Source organism: Dromiciops gliroides, chromosome 1 (genome assembly GCF_019393635.1).
Source record: "Dromiciops gliroides isolate mDroGli1 chromosome 1, mDroGli1.pri, whole genome shotgun sequence".
Taxonomy (NCBI): Eukaryota; Metazoa; Chordata; class Mammalia; order Microbiotheria; family Microbiotheriidae; genus Dromiciops; species Dromiciops gliroides.
In genome coordinates, this window is record NC_057861.1 from 735262158 (window position 1) to 735286784 (window position 24627).

Below are 24627 nucleotides of genomic sequence, written 5' to 3' on the forward strand. Positions count from 1 at the left end.
GTGTATATGTTTGTGTGTATGCAAAATACAAGGTAATTGTGTGAGGGAAGACCCCAGCAGCTGAGGGGATCAGGAAAGACTTCCTGTAGACCAGTGGTGTCAAACTCAAAACATAAATGGATCCCCGTAGGCCACATATCGGCTTAGAAAATGACAAATTAACATTGTCTTTGCCGAGTTCTATTTTTTATTTCATTAAGTATTTTCCAATTACAATGAAATTAGGTTCTCCAGAAGGTTGCTTGCCTAGCTGAGGGCCCATGTGTGTGACTTCTCTGCTGTGGAAGGTAGCACCGGAGATGAGTTTAGAAAGAAAATAGGAAGTCTGGGAGATGAAGATGGAGGAATACATTCCCGGCCTGGGGGAGAGCCAGGGCCAGGGGATGGAGAGGGAACATAGACTATCACATATGACCAACTCTGAAAACGCCAGTTTGGTTGAACTTACAGTGCATGAAAGGGAGCTGTGTGAGAGGAGGTCAAATGTTCTGTTGATGTTGGCTCACCCTTTTGCCCCATCTGGCTCCATCCAACCCTCATCCTTGCCCCTCACTGTGGTTCATTTCTCTGGCCTCCCCTTCAGTACCTGACAGTGCTCCCATCTCAGACTCACCTGCCCTGGGGCTCTTTCTGCCTTCCCCTCCTTTCTTCTCAGCCTCCCCCTCTGCTCTGTGATAGAAATCTAGTCTTTTTATCCATGCTGATGTGGTCCTGTAAGATCCAGGTTGAAGATGGGCAATTCTGCTCAGCTGGCTTATTTGTGAATTCAAATCAGGGACCTTCAGTGCTTTAAAACCGGAGGATGACGAATTTAGGGCACTGTGGCAGGCTGCCTGTGGAATGGTTCTGGGGAGAAGGGAGGCCTTCCTTCGTTCCTTAACTAATACTGTACAAGCCATAGCCTACTCCACCCACGCAGGAGATCAGCCCTGCCAAGGAAAGAAACCTCAAAAGGCCATTGTGCAAACGTAGACCGGACTGCCCAAGAATCAGAGACCAGGGATGGGAAAGGGGAGGAGGGGGAGGGGAATGTCCTGGGGAACATCCCTCTTCTATGGGGAGAATCTCTGCCCTTCCCCCCTGCCCAGTTGCTAGCACCTTCTCTTCCAAAACGATCTTGTATTTATTTTGTACGTATTTATATTTATGCCGCCATAGCCTCTGACGCCCTTCGCTTTGGGGGACAGTGGAAGGAAGGCTGGATGTAAAGTCAGACAGCTTCATTGAATCCTGGCCCTTTCCGCTGCCTCAGTGAGCTTGGGCAAGTCATTTAATTTCTCAAGGCCTCAGTTTCTTCATCTATAAAAATATGGTTTTACTGGATGACCTAGAATAGCAGATTTCAAGGTGTGGGATGAGTACTGCTTGGGGTCCCTGAGATCCCTCAGAGGGTGTAAGAGACCAAAACTATTTTCAGAATTTTAATTTCTAGTATATAGTAAAGATAGATAAATAGACACAGACAGAATGGAAGGGAAGGGAGGAAGGGAGGGAGGGAGGAAGGGAGGGAGGGAGGGAGGAAGGAAGGGAGGGAGGGAGGAAGGAAGGGAGGGAGCAAGGAAGGAAGGGAGGGAGCAAGGAAGGAAGGGAGGGAGGGAGGGGGGAGAGAGAGAGAGAAAGAACATACATATGTGGGGGGGCTTAGTAATTTCTTAAAGGGGTCCTGACACCAAAAAGTTTGAGAACCACTGACATAGAAAATCCCCTTCTTCTTTGCTCCCATACATACATACACACTCTCTTGGCAGTATATGAGGTTTTCTAATGCAGGGATTATTTCATTTTTGTCTTTACATATTCAGTAATTAGTACAGTGCTTGGCATATAGTAGGCACTTAATAAATACTTATCATTGAATTGATTGTCAAAGATGAAAGGTCTTTTTTCCCAGAGTTCTCTAACCCTCCCGCCTCCCTTAAATAGATCTCACTTGGTGGACTTTCCTTCTAGGTCTTTAGGGCTGGCCAAGCACAAAGCATGTCATGCCAGTCTCATTCTCTCCTGAGAAGGAGAGGGAGCTAATGTTATGACACCCCCCCCCATCACCCTTTAACTCCAAAGTCAATGTGTGAATGGTCTGGGCTTCAGGCTGTGTGGAGTTAGATGGGAAAAGGGATGAAGTGTTCCATTTTTAAAGGGTAAGGTCCTGGGAAGGGTGTGGCACTCCAGTGGCCAGGTCCAGTTTCTAGTCTTGCTCCATCTCCAGTCAGCTGTTTGACCTAGGGTAAACCACTTGACTGTCACTCACAGGGTGAGGCTCCTGGGTTGGCTTAGATTGCTAGTTGACCGTGAAAGTCCCTTCCACCTCTGAGCCCAAGACTAGAGGAGTGTTTCTGACCCAATCCTCCTTTGCTTTTAGAAATCAGTTCTGTCCTGGGAGCTCTAACTTAAGAAGCTGAGGAGGCTGTGGTGGGTGTCCGTAAGCACTGGTAGCACTGGTATGTGGGAGAGGGGCCCCACAGGGCAGAATGGAGATTGGTGGGGAGAAGCTGCCAATAAGAAAAGTTAGGCTGCAGAGAAGGAAAACCGTCCTCACCATTGGATCTGCTCCACTGGTGGAATTTGGGGGACCTCCTGCAGTAGGAGGTTCCCCCTTTGTGGGAGGTCTTCAGGCAAAGACCGAATGTGAATCTGCCAGTTATGTCAGAGATGGGATCCTTGCCCTTACACCATCTCCCCTCCCACCACGTACTCTGAGATCCAGGGACACCAGCCTCCTTGCTGTTCCTGGCACAAGACACTCCATCTCCCGATCTGGGCATTTTCAATGGCTGGCCCCGTGTCCTAAAATGCTTTCCCTCCTGATCTCCACCTTCTTTCTGCCTTTCTTCAAGTCAGTCAGTCAGTCAATGGACATTTATTAAGGGCCTACTGTGTTCCAGGCACTACGTTAAGGCTCAGAATAGGAAGAAAGGTGCTCACAAGTCCAAGCTAAAAATCCCACCTTCCACAGGAAGCCTGTCTCCATCCCTCTTCACTCTAGTGACTTCCTTCTCCCAGTTCTCTCCCATTGTTCTTGTCTATAGCTTATTTGTACATGATTGTTTGTATGCTGTTTTCCCCATTAGACTCCAAACTCTGGTAGAACACGAATTGTCTTTTGTGCTTGTATCTCCAGCACTTAACACAATGCCTAGCGTGTAGCAGGTGCATAATAAATGTTTGTTGACTGACTCCATTCATTTTGCAATCCTCTTCTTTGTCCCGATAACTGGCTAATTGGTTTTTAGAAACATAAAAGCCAACAGAACTAGCAGATTGATGAATGGAGTGTGAACAAGCTATCATTCTCTTTTTCCAATTTTAGTTTCCATTGATCGGTGCTGTGCTCTCCATCACCCATATGAACACATAGTATGCTAGTTGTGAGGACGGGAGCTTCACAATTGAGTTCTGGACCAGTCCCACGTATCACTTCCTAAATCCTCCAGTGCAAAGGCACATTCCCTAAGTGAATGCCACTGAACAGCAACAGCCCTGTTGTTCTTGGAAACCAGTCAGTCCTGGGCATTTCTAGAAAAGGACGTCTTTGTCCTTTTGGTTGGACTTTATAACACATTCAGGGGATCGGTGAAATGGCCCTTCTGTATAATGGCGAGGGCAGACACGCTCTTCTTTTCCTCTTGGGTTTGGTGCATGGTCTTCGCCTGGGGGAGGCCAGACAAAAAGAAATTGTTCCAAGTCTGGTCTCTCTGGGGCAATGGGAGCAGATGGCAGGTGTGTGACCAGGCTCACGGCTGGCTGCTCTTTTGGCACACACTTGCCAAGTCAGTGAGGCCAGATAAAGGAAGGAAGGGGACTATATCCAGAGCCAGAGCTTTCAACAGCCCCAAGTCATAGGGTTTTTTAAAATAGACATGTGTGTGTGTGTGTGTTGTTAAATATTTCCCAATTACATGTAAAAATGTTTAACATTCATTTTAAAAAAATTTTTGATTTCCAAATCCTCTCCCTCCTCCCCTCTTCTGCCCCTTGAGAACACAGGCAATGTGATATCGGTTATGAATGTGAAGTCAGGCAAAACATGTCCATATTATGTGCAAAAGAAAACATACCCCAAAAGCCCCAAGAAAAATAAAATTCAAAAAAAGTATGCTTCAACCTGTTCTCAGAGTTTATCAGTTCTCTCTCAGGAGGTGGATAGCATTTTTTATCATGCATCCTTTGGAATTATCTTGAATCATTATCCTGATCAGAGTAGCTAAGTTCTTTATAGTTGATCATCATTAGAACATTGCTATTACTATGTACAGTGTTCTCCTGGGTCTGTTCACTTCACTTTGCATCAGTTCTTATAAATCTTCCCAGGTTTTTCTAAAACCATCCTGCTCATCATTTCTTTTTATTTTATTTATTTTTGTTGTTGTTGTTGTTGGGTTTTTTTTGGGGGGGGGGGTTTGTGAGGCAATTGGGGCTAAGTGACTTGCCCAGGGTCACACAACTAGTAAGTGTCAAATGTCTGAGGCCGGATCTGAACTCAGGTACTCCTGACTCCAGGGCCGGTGCTCTATCCACTGCGCCACCTAGCTGCCCCCTCATCATTTCTTATAGCACAGTAATATCCCATCACCATTATATAGAACAACTTGGACAGCCATTCTCCAATTGGTGAGCATCCCTTCAATTTCCAATTCTTTGCTACCACAAAAAGTTTTGTACAAATAGGTTCTTTTCCCTTTTCTTTGACTTCTTTGGGATACAGACCTAGTAGTGGTTTTGCTGGGTCAAAAGGTATGTACAGTTTTGGGGGTTTTGGGGTTGTTGTTTTTTTGGTGAGGCAAAAAAACTTGCCCAGGGTAACACAGCTAGTAAGTGTCAAGGGTCTGAGGCCGGATTTGAACTCAGGTCCTGCTGAATCCAGAGTTGGTTCTTTGTCCACTGTGCTACCTAGCTGCCCCCGGGTATGTACAGTTTTATAGCCCTTCGGGCATAGTTCCAAATTGCTCTCCAGAATGGTTGGACCAGTTCACAAGTCTACCAACAGTGTCCCAATTTCCTCACATCCTCTCTAACATATATAATTTTCCTTTTCTTTCATATTAGCCACTCTGATAGTTGTGAAATGGTTGTTTTTAATTTGCATTTCTCTAATCAATAATGATTTAGAGCATTTTTTCATATGACTATAAATATGTTTGATTTCTTCTCCTGAACACTAGATGTTCAGATCCTTTGACCATTTGTTAATTGGGGAATGTCTAGCTCTCAGTAATAGTAATCCCAGTTAACATTTACATTGTGAATTTTAAGTTTGCATTATATGTCACATACATTATCTCGACTGATCTTCACAACAACCCTGGGAGACAGGCACTATTATTATCTCCATTTTACAGATGAAGAAACTGAGGCTAAGAGAGGGTAACTTGTCCAGGGTCCCATAGCTAAAAATAATAATAACAACAACAACAATACTAATAATAATAATAACTAACATTTATATAACTCTTATTATATGCCTTGTGTTATGTGAAGTGCTTTACAATTATTATCTCATTTGATCCTCATAGCAATCCTTGGAGGTAGGTGCTATTATTATCCTCATTTTACAGATGGGGAAACTGAGGCAAATCAAGTTTTGGTTTGTTTGTTTTTAAAAAGCAACTTGCCGAGGGCCACCCAGCTAGTAAGTGTCTGAGGCTGGATTTAAGCTGCAGGCTTCCTGACTCCATGCCCAGCAAGCTATCCACTTCACCACCTCGCTGAGAGGTCTTCAGGGTCAGTTCAGTGGGAGGCACTTAAGGGTAAACCATTGTCCCATGTCCTAGGTGCTTTCCATTAAGTCCAACACAGTAGAACACATTGATCATTTCATAGAAAGGTTGCCAGTCTTGTGGCTCACAGAACAATTCCTGCTTTGTCTTACAGTTGACACATCAACCTTGACATCACTTGAGCAGATGGGGTTGGGCTGCTCATTAGTTGCAGTTAATCATTCAGTAAGCACTTATCAAGCACCTACTATATGCCTGGCACAAGGCTAAGATTCAGGGGGCAAATCTATCCCCAGCATAGAAGCTGACCTCTATTAACTTGAGAAGTCTTCCTTAGGAGAAGCTACGTGGTATGATAAGGAGCTGCTCTTGGAGCTGGGAAGACCTGTGTTCAAGCCCTACCTCTGATCCCTATTGTCTGTGTGACCCTGGGCAAGTCACTTAACATCTCAGTGCCTTAGGCCAGAGGTATCAAACTTGTTCCAGCAAAACTTTTGGGCAAATGTAATTGGGAAACATATAACAAAATAAACATAATACAACACAGATAATGTTAATGTTTCCTAACAGGCATCTGTCTCTGAGTTTGACACTCCTGCCTTAGGCTATACTCTACAACTATGTTGCCAAGAAGGTGCTATCTTGCAGAGGCAAAAGGACTTTCTTCACTCAGGGGTTCCTTATGCCAATGAAATCACAGTACAGTATTTGAAGGGATAACAGGTAGAAAAATCATGGGACTTCTATTTGGTCTCAGATGGCAGAACAAAAACCAATGAGTGGAAATGGCAAAGAGGCCAATTTTCAGTTTATATCAGGAAAAAGTTCAAACTGTCCCAGACAAAAGGATGGTTTTGGGAGGAAGTGGGTTCCCCCTGCTTGGAAGTCTTCAAACAGAGCCTGGATAGTCATTTGTCAGGCTGATTCCTTTTGGGCATGGGCTGAACTAGGTGGTTGTTGAGGTCCCTTTTGGCTCTCAGATTCTCAGTGATTGCTGAGGCTTATACTCCTTCCCAGGTTTCTCCATCTCACCCACCAGTGACCATTCCAGAAAGGATTTACACTATGTCTCCTTGCGTGCGCACACACACACATACACACACGTGTAGTATTTGAACTATCCCAAGTCCTGCTGCTAAGAACATGCTGTGGGATGGAACCTCTGTTCATTGGCTTGTTTTCTCTCTCTCCAGCTGTTGCCAGTTGGACTGATGTGCTTTCCTAATAGGATGAGATCAATTGACTCATTTGAGAAAGGGACCCCAAGACGCCTGGCCAAAAACATCTGTACTTTGTAATTAGCTTTTGATCCTCTGGGGTGAGCGCTGGTTATTTTTAACTCAAAGGCTATATCACATGACTTTGAGGACCCTTTTCCCTGATTCACCTTGAGGGTCCATTTTTTATTTCATCTCTGCTATACCAAAACAGTTTAACCAAAGACTATATAGGATGAGGGTAACAAAAAGTAAAGTGCATCATCAGCATGAATTTAAAGAGAGCAGTATAAAAGATGGAAGAAAGGTCAATCGTTAAGGGATGAAGATAAGTGCATACCACAGTTCTATAAAAGCAAGGTGTGTCCCCACTAGATTATAATCTCCCTAAAGATTGAGGAACCTTTTTTTTCTTTTTCTTTGTATTCCCAGCGCTTCCCAGAATGTCTCTCACATTCTGCTACAGACTTTTTACAAAGCTGTGTTAGGGGAAAGGTGGGGAGCAAAGAAGGGATAATAGGAGCATTGCTCAGGAGGGATGGAATTATTGATGATGAGAAGGCTAAACTACTCAACTGTTATCTTCTGTTTTTTCTCCTGAGGAGAGTGATTTGGGGAGTGGGAAAGGTAAAAGAAAAATGGTTAGTAAGGCCTTGAAACTGAAGATAAGTGAGGAGATAGTAAGAAAGAATCCAGAGACTTTCAAGTTAACAGGCCAGTGCTAACTGGCATCCTGAAGGAAAAAACAACTAGCAAGTGTGATGACCCAAACATCATCAGAGAATGGAAGAGATGCCTTGGGACTAAAGAAGGCCAAGTGCCTTGGAAGAGGTTGGAGACTTCAAATCATGGGGCAGCGAATTTGCTTTCTGTTCCTTGCAAAATTCAAAAACACTTTATCACAAGGATGATTTCTGAGCTTCTCTTTAGAAAGGAAAACTAATACCCAAAAGTCAATGTGGCTTTATCAAGAGCAGGTCATGCTGGATTATCTCCATTTCCTCCTTCATCAGGGTAACCAACTTACTGGATCAGAGAAATGTGATAGATGTGGTTAGATTTGACATGAGCATTCAACAAAATCCCTAAACTTTTTTTTTTTTTTGCGGGGCATTGGGGGTTAAGTGACTTGCCCAGGGTCACACAGCTAGTAATTGTCAAGTGTCTGAGGCTGGATTTGAACTCAGGTACTCCTGAATCCAGGGCCGGTGCTTTAACCACTGAGCCACCTAGCTGCCCCCCTAAGCTTTTCTTGTGAGTAAGATGAGTGAGATGTGGCCAAGAGGAGAGAATATAATTGGGTGATATAGAGCCAAAAAATAATCACTAATGGGTCAGTGTCATCTTGAAGGAAACTCTAATTATAACTCTAACCCCATCTCTGCACTTGGCCCTTTGCTGTTTCATGCTTTTACCAAGAGATTTGAACAAAGTCAATGAAGGCGTGCATGCTTCTCAAATTTGCACATGGCAGAAGGCTAAGCTAATTTTCTGCATGGTAGACAAGATGCAAAAAGATTTCAACAACACAGTGGGTTAGATATAATTAGGAAGAATATTAATGGATGTAACTGCAAAGCTCAACACTGGGATTCCAAAAATCAACTTTACAAATATAGATTGGGAGCAGAAATGGCTAGATAACAATTGATGTGAAAAAGAGGCAAGAGTCTCAAGGGACCAAACTACAAAGCTCAATATGAGTCAGTAGTTTGTTGTGGGAGGAAGGGAAGAAGGAAGGAAGGAAGGAAGGAAGGAAGGAAGGAAGGAAGGAAGGAAGGAAGGAAGGAAGGAAGGAAGGAAGGAAGGAAGGAAGGAAGGAAGGAAGGAAGGAAGGGAAGAAGGAAGGAAGGAAGGAAGGAAGGAAGGAAGGAAGGAAGGAAGGAAGGAAGGAAGGAAGGAAGGAAGGAAGGAAGGAAGGGAAGAAGGAAGGAAGGAAGGAAGGAAGGAAGGAAGGAAGGAAGGAAGGAAGGAAGGGAGAGAGAGAGAGAGAGAGAGAGAGAGAGAGAGAGAGAGAGAGAGAGAGAGAGAGAGAAGAAAGAAAGAAAGAAAGAAAGAAAGAAAGAAAGAAAGAAAGAAAGAAAGAAAGAAAGAAAGAAAGAAAGAAAGAAAGTTAACCCAGGTTCTCACTGCTGTGTGTGTCAGAGGCAGGACCTGAACCCAGGATTTCCTGGCTTTGAGAGCATCTCGCTGTCTCTTATGCCATGCTGTCTCTAAGAAATGTGATTGCATAGAAAATGGTTACCTCCAAATTGAGGTTGCCCTTCCATTCTCTAGGAATTAAGTGCATCTTCCCTGTTTCTAGTGAAAATGAGATAGTCGGCTATGTGCAATTTGTCTCTGATAATGTTTTCCTCTGTTCTTTCCCCTGATCTTTGGGAGATGCCCTGTGGAAGGGTCTTGAAGTCCAGCTCACAGGGGAGAGATGTTGTCGGGCCCCAAACAGCAACAGTGTCTATGAAATGCTGTCTTCAAATCCCTTTGTGTTGACATGTTTAACAACATAGGCCCATGGAAGTATTTCAGATTCACTTATTCTTAAGAGGAAGAGCCTGCCCATCCCAAATGAGGTGGACTGATGGGGCAAAGCATGGGCATTGATTTTACTGCTGGCCACACTGACCTTGGTAGTAAAGATAAACAGAAGCCCTTGATGGCTAGGGCTGTCAAGCCAGTACCTTTTACAAAAACTCTACATTATATATAAACCTATAGTGGACAAGCAAAGTTCCATTCTAAGAAAGAAAGAAAAAAGGCCATAGTGTTTTACAATCCTGTGTTTACAATCCAGGTTTCTCTTGTCTAAGTCTCTGAGTATGTTGGGCAAAAATAATGGTAATTTCTTAGCTAAGGAACAGAATCTTCCTTTCAAACAAGGTTTTAGTCCATATATCTTTGGAAGCAACAATGCTAATATTCATGGAAGAGGAATTGTCTTGGGTGACATTTTGGAGTTTATTTAAGCATTGGGCTATTTTATCATGTAAGAAAGTCTTGGCTTATGCCATGGACACAGATCATCAAATAGGCCAGTGAGGTTCACCTGTATTCCTAGCAGAATCTGACAATACATTATTTTAAAACTCTCAGTCTTAGATTGCTGCTTTAGGGTGCTTGTCCATGACCACATCACTTGTAGGTTTCAGAGGAAGAACTTGAATCAACTGCTTCCTGATTGCAAAGACAGCCTTCTAGTCACTCTCCCACCTGTCTTAGTTAACTTAATATACAGTGGGGGCAGCTAGGTAGCGCAGTGGATAAAGCACCGGCCCTGGATTCAGGAGTACCTGAATTCAAATCCGGCCTCAGATACTTAACACTTACTAGCTGTGTGACCCTGGGCAAGTCACTTAACCCCAATTGCCTCACTAAAAAAAAAAAAAATTTAAAAAAAATTTAATATACAGTGATTCATGATTTAATCAGTCCATATCATTTTTTAAATTCCTAGTTATAAGGCATGGCTCTTGGAGAGAATTGTTTGTCCTGCGTTCTCAAAAAGCAGCATGACACGAGGGTGATGTCATGTCTTGCATTGAATTGGATTTAAGTGAGGGAGAGCTGTGAAAGGTCACCAACCTCACTCTCTCCTCCAGAGCCATCTGTGTCTAGTGGCAAGATATATATCAGAACAACTGAGAGTACATATAGCAAGGAAACAGGGGAAACATGGGGATATTTGGGTGAGGACCAGAGTTCTAATCTCCTCTCTGGATGCTTATTACCTTTATGACCTTGGGTCAAGTCACAACCACCCTGAGCCTGTTTCCTCATCTATCAATTGAATGGGTTGGACTAAATGGCTTCTATGACCCCTTCTAACTCTAGAATCCCAAGAGATAGATAAAAAGTTGGCTGGTTGTTTTGGGTATCTTTAAGTCCAAAATCCTGAGAGTGTTATCTTCGTGGGCCACACACAATACAGCTATGAGTAATTATCTCATGAACTTGATTAGTGAAGATGTTTGCCCCTTTGCATCAAGTTTGAGAATAAGAGATATCTGAATCACAACCTAAGGTCATTTTCACCCAGCCTATCACTATCTGTGGAATGTTTCTCATTGGCTGGTGCGGCCCACATGCCTGCCATCTTAGAGTCACAGAAGTTGCTCATTTTCAGTATTTTTGCGTCTCTGATTAGTAAGAGTCTCATGATGCCACATATTTGGGGGCTAATTATGAGCCCTTATACTTTCAAACCGGAGAGATCCCAGATGGTGAGATCTATAATGAACAGGAAGACGCAACAAGATTGACAGGTGTGATGCTGGTTATTTTTGTTTCTTTAAGTTGGGAAACTCAATTTGTTTGAATTATAATGGGTGACTTTCTGTATCCAGACTTGCTAGGAATCAAGAAGGTTGACTGCTTTCTTCGCCCAGAATTTTAGGTCAGGAGGTGGGGGATCTTGGGGATAATACTGATCCTAGGCACAATCTTGAGATTTTCTATGAGCATGAGCATTCTTGGAGTCTGGAGGCCAAATTCTCCCGTTTTTCATGCCCAGCTCAGGTAAGAATTGTGCAAGAGAAGGCTTTGAATCTCCCAGGTTGCTTATGAATAGGAATGCCATGAGGCGTTCAAACTTCCAACCACATCCCCATTTCCTCCTCCCCCTGCCCCCCCCCCCATACATTTTGTTTACTGTTGAGAGTAATTGATGATAAACTCTGGAGTTTCAGAGAGCAGTACAGGAGGCCAATGCTTCCATAGCACCTCCGATTTCCCTACAACAGATTTCCTTTTTTGGGGATGATCAGGGTTGCACCAAGGTCTCTCTTCCTACGTACTGGCAAAAAGGGAGGGGAGAACATCTCCCTAATGACATAGGAGGGACCACTGCCTTTGCCAGCACCAGACTGACCCCTCTGTTTAAGTACATATTTGCTCCCCTGTTCATGCTTCACTTTGGGGGTCACAGACGATGGGTCATGAAGACAGCATGTTTAGGAATTTATGATATTTGGAAGGGTTATTTATGCAGGCCCTAATTCTATTAGGGGACTCAGGTAAAAAGCCCTCCGAAGATAAATGAATACCATCTGTATTGCTGGGGCCTGCCTGGATAACTTTCCCTGGTAAATGTGATTTTAGAGATTGTCATTTTTTCCCCTCCAAAAGTTCACCCACTCCTGTTGCTCATTCATCATCATCCATTATAACCTTCCATCTGAGCCTCCACATCAGGGCAGGCTCTGGAAGTGATTAGACTGTTGCAAATCAACTTTGGGGATTTGTTTCTTCCAACTTCTCCTTCTCTCTGGCTGCTTATCTATGATATGCAACACCCCACTTGTCATGTATAGAAATCCTAGGATTTTGAAAAAGGATTGGGGGCAGGGTGGAGCAGTGTCATCTGGGTGTTGTGGTTAGGGCAGAAGGCAATTTGGTGTCATGGAAAGAGTGTTGAACCTGCAGTCACAGAATTTCTGATTTAGACCCAGAAAGAGACCTTGAGGGTCGCCCAGTTTCAGCTTCCTCATTTACAGCTGAGGAAACTATGGCCCAAGGTTGCAAACTACTAAGTGTTTGAACTCAGGTCTTCCTGATTTCGCATCCAGTTTTATATTTCCCACTTTAGACCTCCTCTGGGTACAAATCCTAGAACTACTGTTAACTGCCAAAAAGAACTTGGGGAACTCCTTTCCTCATTTCCTTATCTGTAAAGTGAGGAGGTTTCCACTAACTCCCAGCCTAGATGTGTCTTAGATGGCACACTCAAGATACACAAGCTCTTGCTTGTATGGGTGCAAAGATGAGCCTGTTTCAAACTGGGGCTCAGCTGAGGGGGAGCAGATTCTTGTGCTTTATTGGAAAAGGCAGAAATGACCCTTTACGCCTCCAAAGAGGCCTTAATGCTGCCTGCCTTGTTCTGAATCTTCTCCTTGGTGCCAATCTAACAAATAGCTTTCCATAGAAAGGAAATAGAAAATTACAGGGACATCATCAATTTCCTGCAGGTAGTCAGAGGCAAAGTAGCCACTGGAATGAATGGTAGAGCAGTCCAGCTGTGGTCTGTAGAGAGCCAGGGCTCAGTGAGGGGCACCCCATTAGGATAGAGGCCACTTAGTGAAAGGAAGCTCTTCGGGAGAAGACACCCCTGGTGTGTGTGCCTCTCCCCTTCAGGACCCTAGGACACCGTTTAGCCCGGATGCAGGGGCAGCCATTTGCTAAATGATTAAGTGGCCTGAAAGAATAAATGTGGCTTCCTGACGGGGCTAATCTCCACCTAAGGGGTGAGTCATCCTCAGGGGATCTACTGCTCCGTGCTTGGGATGCAAGAGCTCTGAGCTGATCAGTGAGCAACAAGTATAACAACTGCTTGTAATGAGAGGTGGGACAGAGGAGTGGAAATCCTGCCGGTCTTAGAGATGGGGGGGGGGGGGGAGGAGACACCTGGATTTGAATACATTTCACATTTATTTGAAATAGAAGTGTTTCATACTTAATACATACATATGTTACATCAAGTGACTGATTCTTTCTTATCCTCAATTTTCCCATGTGTAAAAGGGGAATAAGTGATTTATGCAATGCTCACTTCAAGTCCCTGGGCCTCATTCCCTCCTGTGTGAAGTAAGGGGGTTGGTCCGTGTGGCCAGTCCAGCATTAAGCCTCTGAGGATCCCAGGCCATACCTCCCGGTGTTATCTTCCTACTATAATCCTGCCTCTGTGCATTAACGTATGCAATCCTTTCTTTTTTCCTTAGGTCTCTCCGCCGATGGTGGTGCCAAGCGACAGGAGCATCTTTCCCGATTTTCGATGCCTGATCTGAGCAAAGACTCAGGGATGAACGTCTCAGAGAAACTGAGCAACATGGGGACCCTCAACTCGTCCATGCAGTTCCGCAGCGCGGAGTCGGTCCGCAGCCTCCTGTCTGCCCAACAGTACCAGGACATGGAGAGCAACCTCCACCAGCTGTCCACCCCCATCAGATACAGGGACCTGCAGTCTCGGGGAAGGATGCACCAGAGCTTCGACCTGGACGGGGGAATATCCAGCAGCAAGCTGCCCGGCCAGGACGGAGCCAGGATCCAGCCGATGAGCGAGCGCACCCGCCGGCGGGCCAGCCCTCGGGACGACGGCCGCCGCTTTCGGCCCCACCGCTCCCGGCGCTCCCGGAGATCTCGTTCCGACAATGCCCTCCATCTGGCCAGCGAGAGGGAGGCTATCTGCCGCTTGAAAGAGCGGCCCCCACTGAGAGCCCGGGAGGACTACGACCAGTTCATGCAGCAGAGGAGCTACAGGGAGAGCCTGGAGCAGGGGGCCCGCCGAGAACTCTATGGCCAGTGCCCGCGGACTGTCTCCGACCTGGCTTTGCAGAACGCCTTCGGGGAGCGCTGGGGACCGTACCTGGCCGAGTATGACTGGTGCTCCACCTGCTCCTCCTCTTCGGAATCCGACAACGAGGGTTATTTCCTGGGGGAGCCCATCCCCCAACCGGCCCGTCTGCGGTATGTCACCAGTGAGGAGCTGCTGCACAAGTACGGCTCCTATGGCGCCCCCAAATCCTCCACGTTGGGGAGCAGAGGACAGTTGCACAGCCGGAAAAGACAAAAGAGCAAAAACTGCAGCATCTCCTAATGTCGGTCCTGTCCCGCGGCTGGTGGGCGGGCAGGCGGAGGGTGGGCGGCGGGCGGGAGCTGAGAATGTATATCCATACACTTGCACTGTTTTCCAATCGAAAGCGCTTTGACCTTGTTTGTCACTAAAGGCCCTGACAACCGAGAAGGAGGCAAGGTTAGGGATCGGCTTCTACAGATAGTCGCGGTTCTTGGCATGGTGAATATTTGGTGTTTTTATTATTATTATTAATTTTTTTTTGCACATCTCACTTTGGAAACACTTTTGGCTGTCCCTTTGTCTGAGTGGTTGTGTTCCTTTCTCTCTGGTTCTGTGTTGTTACCACACTTAGCCAATTACTTACTCCCCGCTTCTTCTTCCTCTCTCATTTTTTAAGGACTCTTTTCCCCCCCAGTAAGTGATTTGTTTATCAGCCAGTACCCAAGACTAAGTTATTTACATGTCCATTGTAAATGCAATGTAAATGAGAGTTCTGATAAAAATATTTTTGTATTTTGTAATATCAGAGGAATTTCTATATCCTAGGACTCAGTGGGAAATTGCATGAACAGCCAGCATTGTCACGTAGAATTAAAAGATGGTTTCAGGCCATCGGGTTTTTTTTTTCTTTCCCTTTTTAGATTTCTATATAAAATTTGTTATATATCAGTGAGACATTTTTTCAAAGGAGTATATACATATATATTGTGTGTGTATATTACATATATATACACATACACACATACATACAGTTTGGCTCTCTGTGGCTGGAAAATAAAAACAACACCATAGAAACACGCAGCATCTGATGCTTTGTTCCATCTAGAGGAGTCTCCGGGGTTTTATTTACCGAAGTCTGCTCACACCCTCAGTAGAAGTTGCTTTCTATCCAGCGATAGTCATTTTTGAAAATTGCAATTGTAACTTTCACCAATTTGAGAAGCTAGCCAGTGTCAGTGAAGTCCAATGAGAAATGCCATCTCCGTTGGGGACATTGAGGTTGCTTCACATTGATCTATTCCTTGGGGATTTTTTTTTAAGTGTCCGTGGTTCCATTGTGTGGTGTCTGCATGGCCCTGTTCTGAGTGCGGTGCTATTATTTCCTGGATTATGTTATCTGCTTTCCTTGACCAAGGCAGAGGGAGGACTGCCCATAGACAACCCAGTAGCTTTGAAGCAAGTGAATTCTAACTTTGGTAGCTGGAGGAAAAAGGACATTCTAGCAGGTAGGAGGGAGTTTGAGGTGATTTGTTCTCTAGGGGTTGTTCATCCAAGGGCAAGGTAAATTGTAAACAGGAAGCATGTCAAAGGTAGAAACTTTATGGGAGTTAGAGAGAACAGAAGATGAAGCAAGTCTTTGACAGCTAACTGAGATTCTACTGGGAGTATCGCTTCCCTTATCTCTCTCTCTCTCTCTCTCTCTCTCTCTCTCTCTCTCTCTCTCTCTCTCTCTCTCTCTCTCTCTCTCTGGTTTCAATGTGGAAATTTAAGGGTACCTCCCAGAAAAAGTGCCCAGTTTAGGAAATCTTCAGTAGTCAAGGTATCTGGCTCACCTCAACAGACCAAGATAACTGGAGTTGGTATAATCCCATTGGCTATAAAAGGAAAAACCACTGAGAAGGAAGATTTCCAACTGGAAGTTTGGGGTCAAAAGGCAAGGAGTGTGCATTACTTAAAGAAGACATTTGGGCTTGTGTTGTCTACCTTAATACTAATTTTCCTACTTTGATTCCATTAAAAAACAAACCACGGAGAAGCACCTACATTGCTTCTACTCCTTTCTTATCCTTCATTGATTGTGGCAGTTAATATAATCCAACAGAGAACTGACATTTAGTGAGAACTACATTTAAGTGTGTTACACTTTGTATCTCATTGGTAACTGGCCTTGGTGAGGAGCACGTGATGATTTTCCAGTATAGTACATGCCTTTTCTTAGTATTTTTCTTTTTATTAAGAGGAAGTGATAAGCAGATTTTCAGATCCCATCCTACATGGGTCTGGGGGAAGGAAGGCTTTAATGGAAATATATATATACATATATATATGGCACTCAATGCAGGATATATGAAAATAATTTGCTTTTCAGGTATAAATAGAACATTTGTCATTGTCACTGATTTTAAAAAAGCAATGCAGATGTTGGTCGTGGCAGTTTCCCGCATGCTATGTTTCATATCTAAGCGCTTTGTTAATTATCTGAGCCTCTGGAGAATTGTGTTATGTTTGTATAATAAGTTTGTAAACTGCTTGGCAAACTGATTAAGAAATAATCTGCAACTCCACTCTACTAAGGGGCAGGTTTCTGGTAGAAAGATATGATGTATCTGGAGTTTTTATATCATTGATGGGAATGAAAAGGAATTTTTAAAAGGAGAGAATTGAAGGATTATAGAGTAGCTGAGAAGTTGTCTCCTATTTCCCTCATCCCAACGAAAGAATCTCTGTAACATAGCCCCCTAACACCCCTTCAAAGTATTCTTCCACTTCCCTTGCCAAAATAAGGCTTTAATCACTTTATGTTCATTGAAGAAGAAGAGACCTAGAAATTGACATCTATTAATTACCCCAAAGGGACAAGGCAAAAGAAGGAAGAGGTCATCCCCATAGTCACTTTGTTCTCTCACATCCACTTTGGTTCAATTATTTTAGCTACTAGAGGTCCAGGTCTATTCTGTAACCATGGACAACCCCACCAGCTTTAGCAGACTGTTTTCTTCCAAAATGCCACTGATCATGAGAGGGAGCAGGATAACAGAGGGGAAGGTAGGGAAGAACTCATGCCTGTTGTTTTACTATTACTGGAAAAACAAATCAAAGTAAACATTCTCTGAAAAGCCAGGGAATCCTTAGTAGGTCATCATCACATATGAAGCCAGCCTGCTAACTAGTAAGTATTTAGCTTCATAGACTTGATCTCTCTAGGCAACTTCTCTCTTAAGTTGGGAGAGGAAGAGTTTGGGATCCTTGGCTGATGGACTACTTTAAAGATCTGTAATTCCAACAGTATGGGCAGGTCCTCTACCAGTGCAGTGTGATGCTCCTCTCTAACTCAGTAGATGGTCTTTGAGAGAAGGTCAATTCTTTGAGAGAAGGTATGGCTGAGACATTCATCATCTTTGAGACAACTCTGTGATGAGTCCCTCACCATTTAGCTTGCCAATTCCTCAAACAGCAGATGTGGGCCATCCCTGGCTTCATACCCATGACTTTCCCAATTTGGGCAGGACCTTCCAGCACTTGTATCTCATTTGTACATCCTTTAAGAACCCAAAGTCAGTTCCATGACTTGGTGAGAGATTGATGTAGGGCTTCTGTGGAAGTCAGACATCATGATCATCTCTTCATATTTGTTGAAGAAATCCTGGGTCTGAGCCCTATCTCTAGCCTCCTCATAGACCTTTTGATGTTCAAAAGGGCATTTAGCCATGGATGGATAGATTGCAGTCTGCATCACCGGAGGGAGCATGCTTATAACTAAGATCAAAGCTCTATCCTAGGGGATTTATTTTGAGATGTTGCCCCTTTCTATATAGGTTTTGTTCATTCACTCTTGCTTCTGATCTCTTCTGTCTTACACAAACTTCAAATATGAAATTTGGTTCACATTCTTTTGCAGATGAGTCCAACGACAAAGGAATTGACCCTGTCCTAATCCCCCTAAATTTAAACAGCGAGACTTCCAGAACAATTGTCTGAATAGACATAGCTGTAACTGAGACTTGAGAAGGCTTTGAAGATCCAGAGAGTTTGCCCAAGTTGATGAAGATTTTACCTCCTAAGTCATGGTGGGAGAGTAAAATTTATAGAATACAACCAAACTGCTATAGAAGTGAGGGTGAGAACTCTTTCAAACATGTTAGCTGTCTTCTTATTCTCACTCAAGATGGTCTATCTTTCTCACGTGGGAGAACTTACTTTTCCTGATGGAATTAGTCATTTAGTCATACCTCCTTTTGTTTTTTCTTGCACAGAAACACAGAATTTTAGATTCAGAAGGGACCTCAGTGACCATCTTAACCCAAACTACACCCCTAAAAGAATCCCCTCTGAAAGGCCCAACAAGTGATTTTCCAACTTCTGCCAGAGGATGTTGAAAAGAGGGAAAGTCACTACTTTTTGAGGGAGCCAAATCCAGTATCAGCTCAAATTTTTGGAAATCACTCCTGACCTCAAGCCTAAAATTGTCATTTTTCAACTTCTACCCATTATTTCTGTTCCTTCCCTGGAGGTCGGGGGCTGGGGGTGGAGAGGAGGGACAATCTACCACCCCGAGTCTTCCTATCTATAGACCTAATCACTTCTGGAATGGTCACTGAATGTGAAAATGTAGGGAAGGGGAGATATCATAATAGCAATACCTGGCTACCAGACTGTCAGTGGGGCAGGGGAAAGTGTCTCCTATTCTCAGTTGCTTATCTCCATCTTCTCATACGCCACATCTTTATCTATTCACCCCCACTTATCAGCCTAATGCATCCTTCATCTTTCTACTCTGAGACCCAGAAGCAGTTTCTCTTGTTTCTATGTCCCTGAAATAGAGTAAGATATGCTAATAAAGAGATCCCCAGGATCTTCCTGTTTTCTAGCCACAGCTTTGTGCTTGGAGGGTACTAGTGGCCATGGTTGAGTTCAGTTTATTAAGTGCCCTTAACTCATGAGCTGAAAATAATACCAAAGCTACAGAGATAGGAATCAGCGGCAAGGGCATTTTCAAGCTCAGCAAGCCCACAGATTCTAGGGGAGCATGGCTTTCTAGGCCTCACCATGGAAACTACTTGGATGCTCTCTTCTTTCCTTGTATTTATTGTCAACTTGTACAAACAAACCTTCTCTCACCCTCTTTCCTTTTTATAATGATGCATTGTGACTCTTCTAGTTCCTTCCTCAAATAAGAAAATAAGATGAGAAATAAGCAACATGAGAACAATGTGCTGGTTGTGTTTTCCTATCATCCAGGAATTGAAAAGAATGCCCTCAGGTCCAGGAAAACATGAGTCTCCCAAGGCAGAGTAGAAAATTGAGACAATTACTTGGATAATTCAGGTCCCCAAAGTTATTACTGTACCTTACCTATAGCCAATTGAAGATGACATTTGAATTTAGGGGAGTCGTTGCCCATGTACATGTCAAAAGTATTGGAAGTCAGTTTCAAATGATGTCTTCCTGGGATGCTTTTGTTCAAGCCACATAAGACTCAGCTATGAAGGAGGTTTTCTAATCCAGATTGGCAATCAACAAGTTGTTGGCCATTCTTGATGATCAATAGGGACTACAGCTAGTCAGGGTGATTAGTTAAAAGCAGTAATCCAAGTTCAGGGAATTGGGTTTCTTTTCTATTTCTTAATAAAATTCAGATTAGTAACCCTAATCAACACGAAAATCCCATAAAACGTGACATTGTTGGGAGGTATAATGTTACATAAACATATTTCTTGCCAACAAAACTAGATTTCAGAGTGGGGATGGGGGGTTGGGAAGGGGAATGTTTGTAGTGTTAGGAAAATATTTCTGTGATTTAGGGGCCAACCTGTAGGATAGAATGGTGTTTTGTTACCCAGGGTGGGGTATGCAGAGGATCGATTGGTTGTTTAGGACAAAAAAAAGTTTACGTGGCCACTACCCCGTTGAATGTTGGAAGGTGGACTCTGGATTTGGGGTCAGGGGACCAAGTTTCACTGCTTACTACTTTATGTTACTTTGGGCAAATCACTTTTCTGGCCTTCAGTTTTCCATCTGTACAATGCTGGGCTTAAGCTAAATGACCTCCGAGGTCCCTTCCATCTCCGCATCTGTGATCCATGCACAAACACTGCCACATGAGCCACTGATCACTCTCTCCTTATCAGGGAAATGATTCTAGAGCATGCCTAACATCCACGAAGGTCGGCTTCCTCAGAAAAACGAACCCATTCTCAGCAAAGATCTTTTCCTCCTACACATGTGGTTTGTTCCGTGGCCACCAGACCCTTTTACGATAGTCAGTGGGACCCTAGCCACAAGTGCCCCCAGCTCGGTTGTATTTCAAGGAATATAAAGTCTCCATCTTCTTTAACCAATTATGACTTTGGCCTTTTTCCCATCCTAAAACACACACATTCCTTCATGTTAAAGGATTGTTTTTCCTCTCTCCTACTTTGATTTCAAGGGCACAAACAAAACCTCAGAGAGACCAAGTAGGTGAAGTGGGCCTGAGTCTGTGCTGTTGAGTCAAAGACTGCCAAGCTCTTTGTTAAAGAATGTGCATTGGGCCTTTGGTGTGGGCTGTCTGCCAGAGACCGTCTGAACATTTTGCTTGAGATCTGTGCCCTGTAAAATGGATATAACGTTTTACCAATGTCTGTAATACATTTGTAAACTTCCAATAAAATTTGAATCAAACAAACGATGCCATCTTTTCCCATATACCTCCAGTTTTCCAGATTATTACCATAGAATTTGCCTTTGAGCATTGTGACCAAGAAGAGGAGGGCCCATGTCAATGGACAAGACCTACTCTGTAAGTTGAACAACTAATAAAGTATTTCCTAAGCGTCTACTATGTACCAGGGACTGAGCTAGTCTTGGGGGATACAAGTAGAAGAAATAAAGCAATCCCTACTTACAGGCTGCTTACATTCTAACAAGACCACAAATACATATAGCATAAATATAAAGTTAATAAGCACAAATATATACAAATTCATTAAATACAAAGTAGTTAAAGAGGGAGGGCACTAGCAGTTGAGCCAGGAAAGGCTTTTTGAAGAAGATGATACTTGAGTAGTATCTCTAAGGAAGAGAGTGACTATATGAGATGGAGGTAAGATGGGAGTGCATTCCATCATGGGCTCAGACATGGGAGATGATTCCATGACTGAGGAACAGAAAGGTTGGTTCCACTGAATTTCATAGTGCCAATGGGAAAGTAATGTCCAATAAGGCTAGAAAAATGGGTTGAGACCAAGTTGTATAGGACTTTAAAAACTAAATAGAGTCATTTATGTTTTATTTTAGAGGTAATAGGAAACCAATGGGGTTGGTTGAGTTGAGAAGTCATACTATAGTCAGAGTTTCACATAAGGAAAAATACTTTGACCAATTAAAGGCATTTCTTCCTTGACATTTCTTTATTTGGGGGAAGTGGGGCAATTCTGGTAGGTGAGTCATGTTCAGGCCATATGAGTTTCCATTTTCAATCATCTATGCCAATGGAATGGGTCAGTTCCATAAATCTCAAAGAGCAGAAAACTCAAAAATTAGTTGTATTCACTTTGGAAATACAACCTGTGGTTTGGTTTGGTTTTAGTAAGGAGATTGCCACTCCATTTTTTGTTTATTTTGGCTAGTGGCACATGGAAAACTTGGTATGGGATGGACATTTTACTATAGTGCATTAGATTAAGATTAGGGACAGCTCCCTTGTGCATGGGGATTACTCATTATCCATTTTAGCTGGGCACTGCATAACCCTAAATTAAAAAAAAAACTTGTTTGGATACTTGTTTACTGCTTTCAAGCTCACTCTCCCCAAGAAGTCAAGTGGCTGATTGTTATTTCAATCCAAGACTGCATTATTCATATGAATAAATGTTGAATTGTTGAGCACAGGATAGGACAATATGAAAAACATAAACAGTCAGAATCACATAAGATTTAGCAGTTTCTACATTAAAGGATTGGGGGGCGGGGGGGACTTGGAATGTGACGTCCCAGGGGAAAAGGACCTAGGATTACAACCAAGAATCACCTACCCAACAAAACTGAATATAATCCTTCAGGAGGAAAAAAGGATATTTAATCAAATTGAGGACTTTGAAGCATTTACTAGTACAAGACAACAGTTGAATAGAAAATTTGACTTTCAAATACAAGATTCAAGAGAAGCATAAAAAGGTAAACAAGAAGGAGAAATCATAAGGGGTTCAATTAGGTTAAACTCTTTACATTATCCTACATAGGAAGATGATACTTGTAACTCCTAGCAATCATTATTAGGGCAATTAGAAGGAGTATACATAGTCAGGAGGCATTGGTATTAATTGACCATGATGGGATGATATCCAAAAAATAAAATTAAGGGGTGAGATAAAGGAATGCACTATGGGAAGGAGAAAGGGAAAGTTGGAAGTGAATTTTCTCATAAAAGAAGTGTGAAAGGGTTTTTAGAGTGGAGGGGAAAATAGGAGGGTACAACTTTACTCTTATTGGAATTGGCTCAAAAAGCAAATAACATATACACTCGGTGGGGTACAGAAATCTATCTTACCCCACAGGGAAGTAAGAGCAGAGAGGGATAAGAAAATGGGGTGGTAGTGATAGAAGTAAGGGCAGATTAGGGGAGGCAATGGTCAAAACAAAAACACTTCAGGAGGAACAGGGTGAAAAGAGAGAGAGAAGAAGAAGAAATGTGGATGGGAGGACAAGATATAGGGTGTGGGGACCAATTTTTAACTGGGGAGTGTTAGCTAAGCGGCTCACCGCAATATTGGGGCAAGGAAGGAGACCGGCAGCCTCCCTCAAAACAGAGCAGGATCGGGGCAGCTAGGTGGCACAGTGGATAGAGCACTGGCCCTAGAGTCAGGAGTACCTGAGTTCAAATCTGGCCTCAGACACATAACACTTACTAGCTGTGTGACCCTGGGCAAGTCACTTAACCCCAATTGCCTCACTAAAAAAAAAAAAAAAAAACAGAGCAGGATTTATTTAACAAGAACGAACTTAAAAAACAAAACAAAACAAAACACAAACAGGACCAGTAGGATCAAGGGAAAGGAAATAAAATGGGGAAAATGGAAATTATATAACCTGAATCACACCTCCTCTCAGGAATCAGCTGAGAACACACAGCAGCGTCCTGTTGCCTTCCAGCTTCAAGCTAGAATGGTGAATTTCCTCCCTTTTGCCCAACAGACCCCAGGCTGACCACACACAGCCCCCAGCCAATTGGCTGGCCACTCTGACAGTCACATGACTGCCTTCACTAGGCTTCCAATCATTATAATTTTGCCAGGCCCGTGTAGGCTTTGGGGAGTAGTGATGACTACAACCAGTGGATGGAGCACCAAACCATTTGTGGAGCCCCAGAGGCCAGTGCACGTGCTGAGTTTTTTTTTTTAATTCTAGCCAAAAGATGGGGTCAAAAAAACCTCAAATAACAATTAATTCTTTACAAAGGAAATACACAATAATCATAATTGTGAGTGTGAATGGGATGAACTCACCCATAAAGCAGAAATGAATAGCAAAGTGAACTACAACCGGAATTGTACAATAAGTTGTTTAGAAGAAACACATTTGAAGCACAGAGGCACACACAGAATAAAGGTAAAGGACTATAGCAGAATCTAATATGCTTCAGCTGAAGTAAAAGTAGGGATAGCAATCCTAATCTCAGGTAAAGCAAAACCAAAAATAGATCTAATTAAAAGAGACAAGGAGGGAAACTACATTTTGCTAAAAGAAAGCATAGACAATGAAGTAATATCAATACTAAACTTATATGCATCAAATGGTATAGCATCCAAAGTCTTAAAGGAAAAGTTAAATGAGTTACAGGAGGAAATAGACAATAAAACTATACTAGTGGGGGACCTCAACTTTCCCTACTCAGAACTAGATAAATCTGACCCAAAAAATAAATAAGAAAGAAGTTAAGGAGCCAAATAAAAGAATCCTTAAAAGAATCCTTTTCAGAGAATAAGGCAATAGAAATTACATTCAATAAAGGGCCATGGAAACATAGCTTAAAAATTAATTGGAAACTAAATAATCTAATCCTAAAGAATGAGTGGGTCAAAGAATAAATAATAGAAACAATTTCATTAAATAGAATAACAACAGATGAGATAACATACCAAAATATATGGGATGCAGTCAAAGCTGTGTTTAGAGGGAAAATGATCTCTCTAAATGTTTACACCAATAAAATAGAGAAAGAGCAGATCAATGAATTGAGTGTACAAATATAAAAAAAAATGATAAAAATGACAAATTAAAAATCCCAAATTTAAGCACCAAATTGGAAATCCTAAAAATCAAAGGAGAGATTAATAGAAAGTAAGAAAACCATTAAATTAATAAGTAAAACTAGGAACTGGTTTTATGAAAAAAAAACAATAAAATAGATAAACCATTGGTTAATTTGATTTTT

The 24627-nt window shown here is 42.9% G+C and overlaps 1 protein-coding gene across 4 annotated transcripts in view; it reads left to right on the forward strand.

The window, feature by feature from the left end:
- The window catches only part of PRICKLE2 (prickle planar cell polarity protein 2), a 366874-nt gene extending 345911 nt beyond the window's left edge, over positions 1 to 20963 (forward strand). For all 4 annotated transcript variants that reach the window (XM_043965328.1, XM_043965320.1, XM_043965312.1 and 1 more), the window contains one exon: positions 13642 to 20963. In XM_043965328.1, coding sequence (XP_043821263.1) covers positions 13642 to 14516 — 875 coding nt within the window. In that variant the 3' untranslated portion in view covers positions 14517 to 20963. The remainder of the gene's footprint in view (positions 1 to 13641) is intronic.
- The last annotated feature ends 3664 nt before the right edge of the window (positions 20964 to 24627 follow it).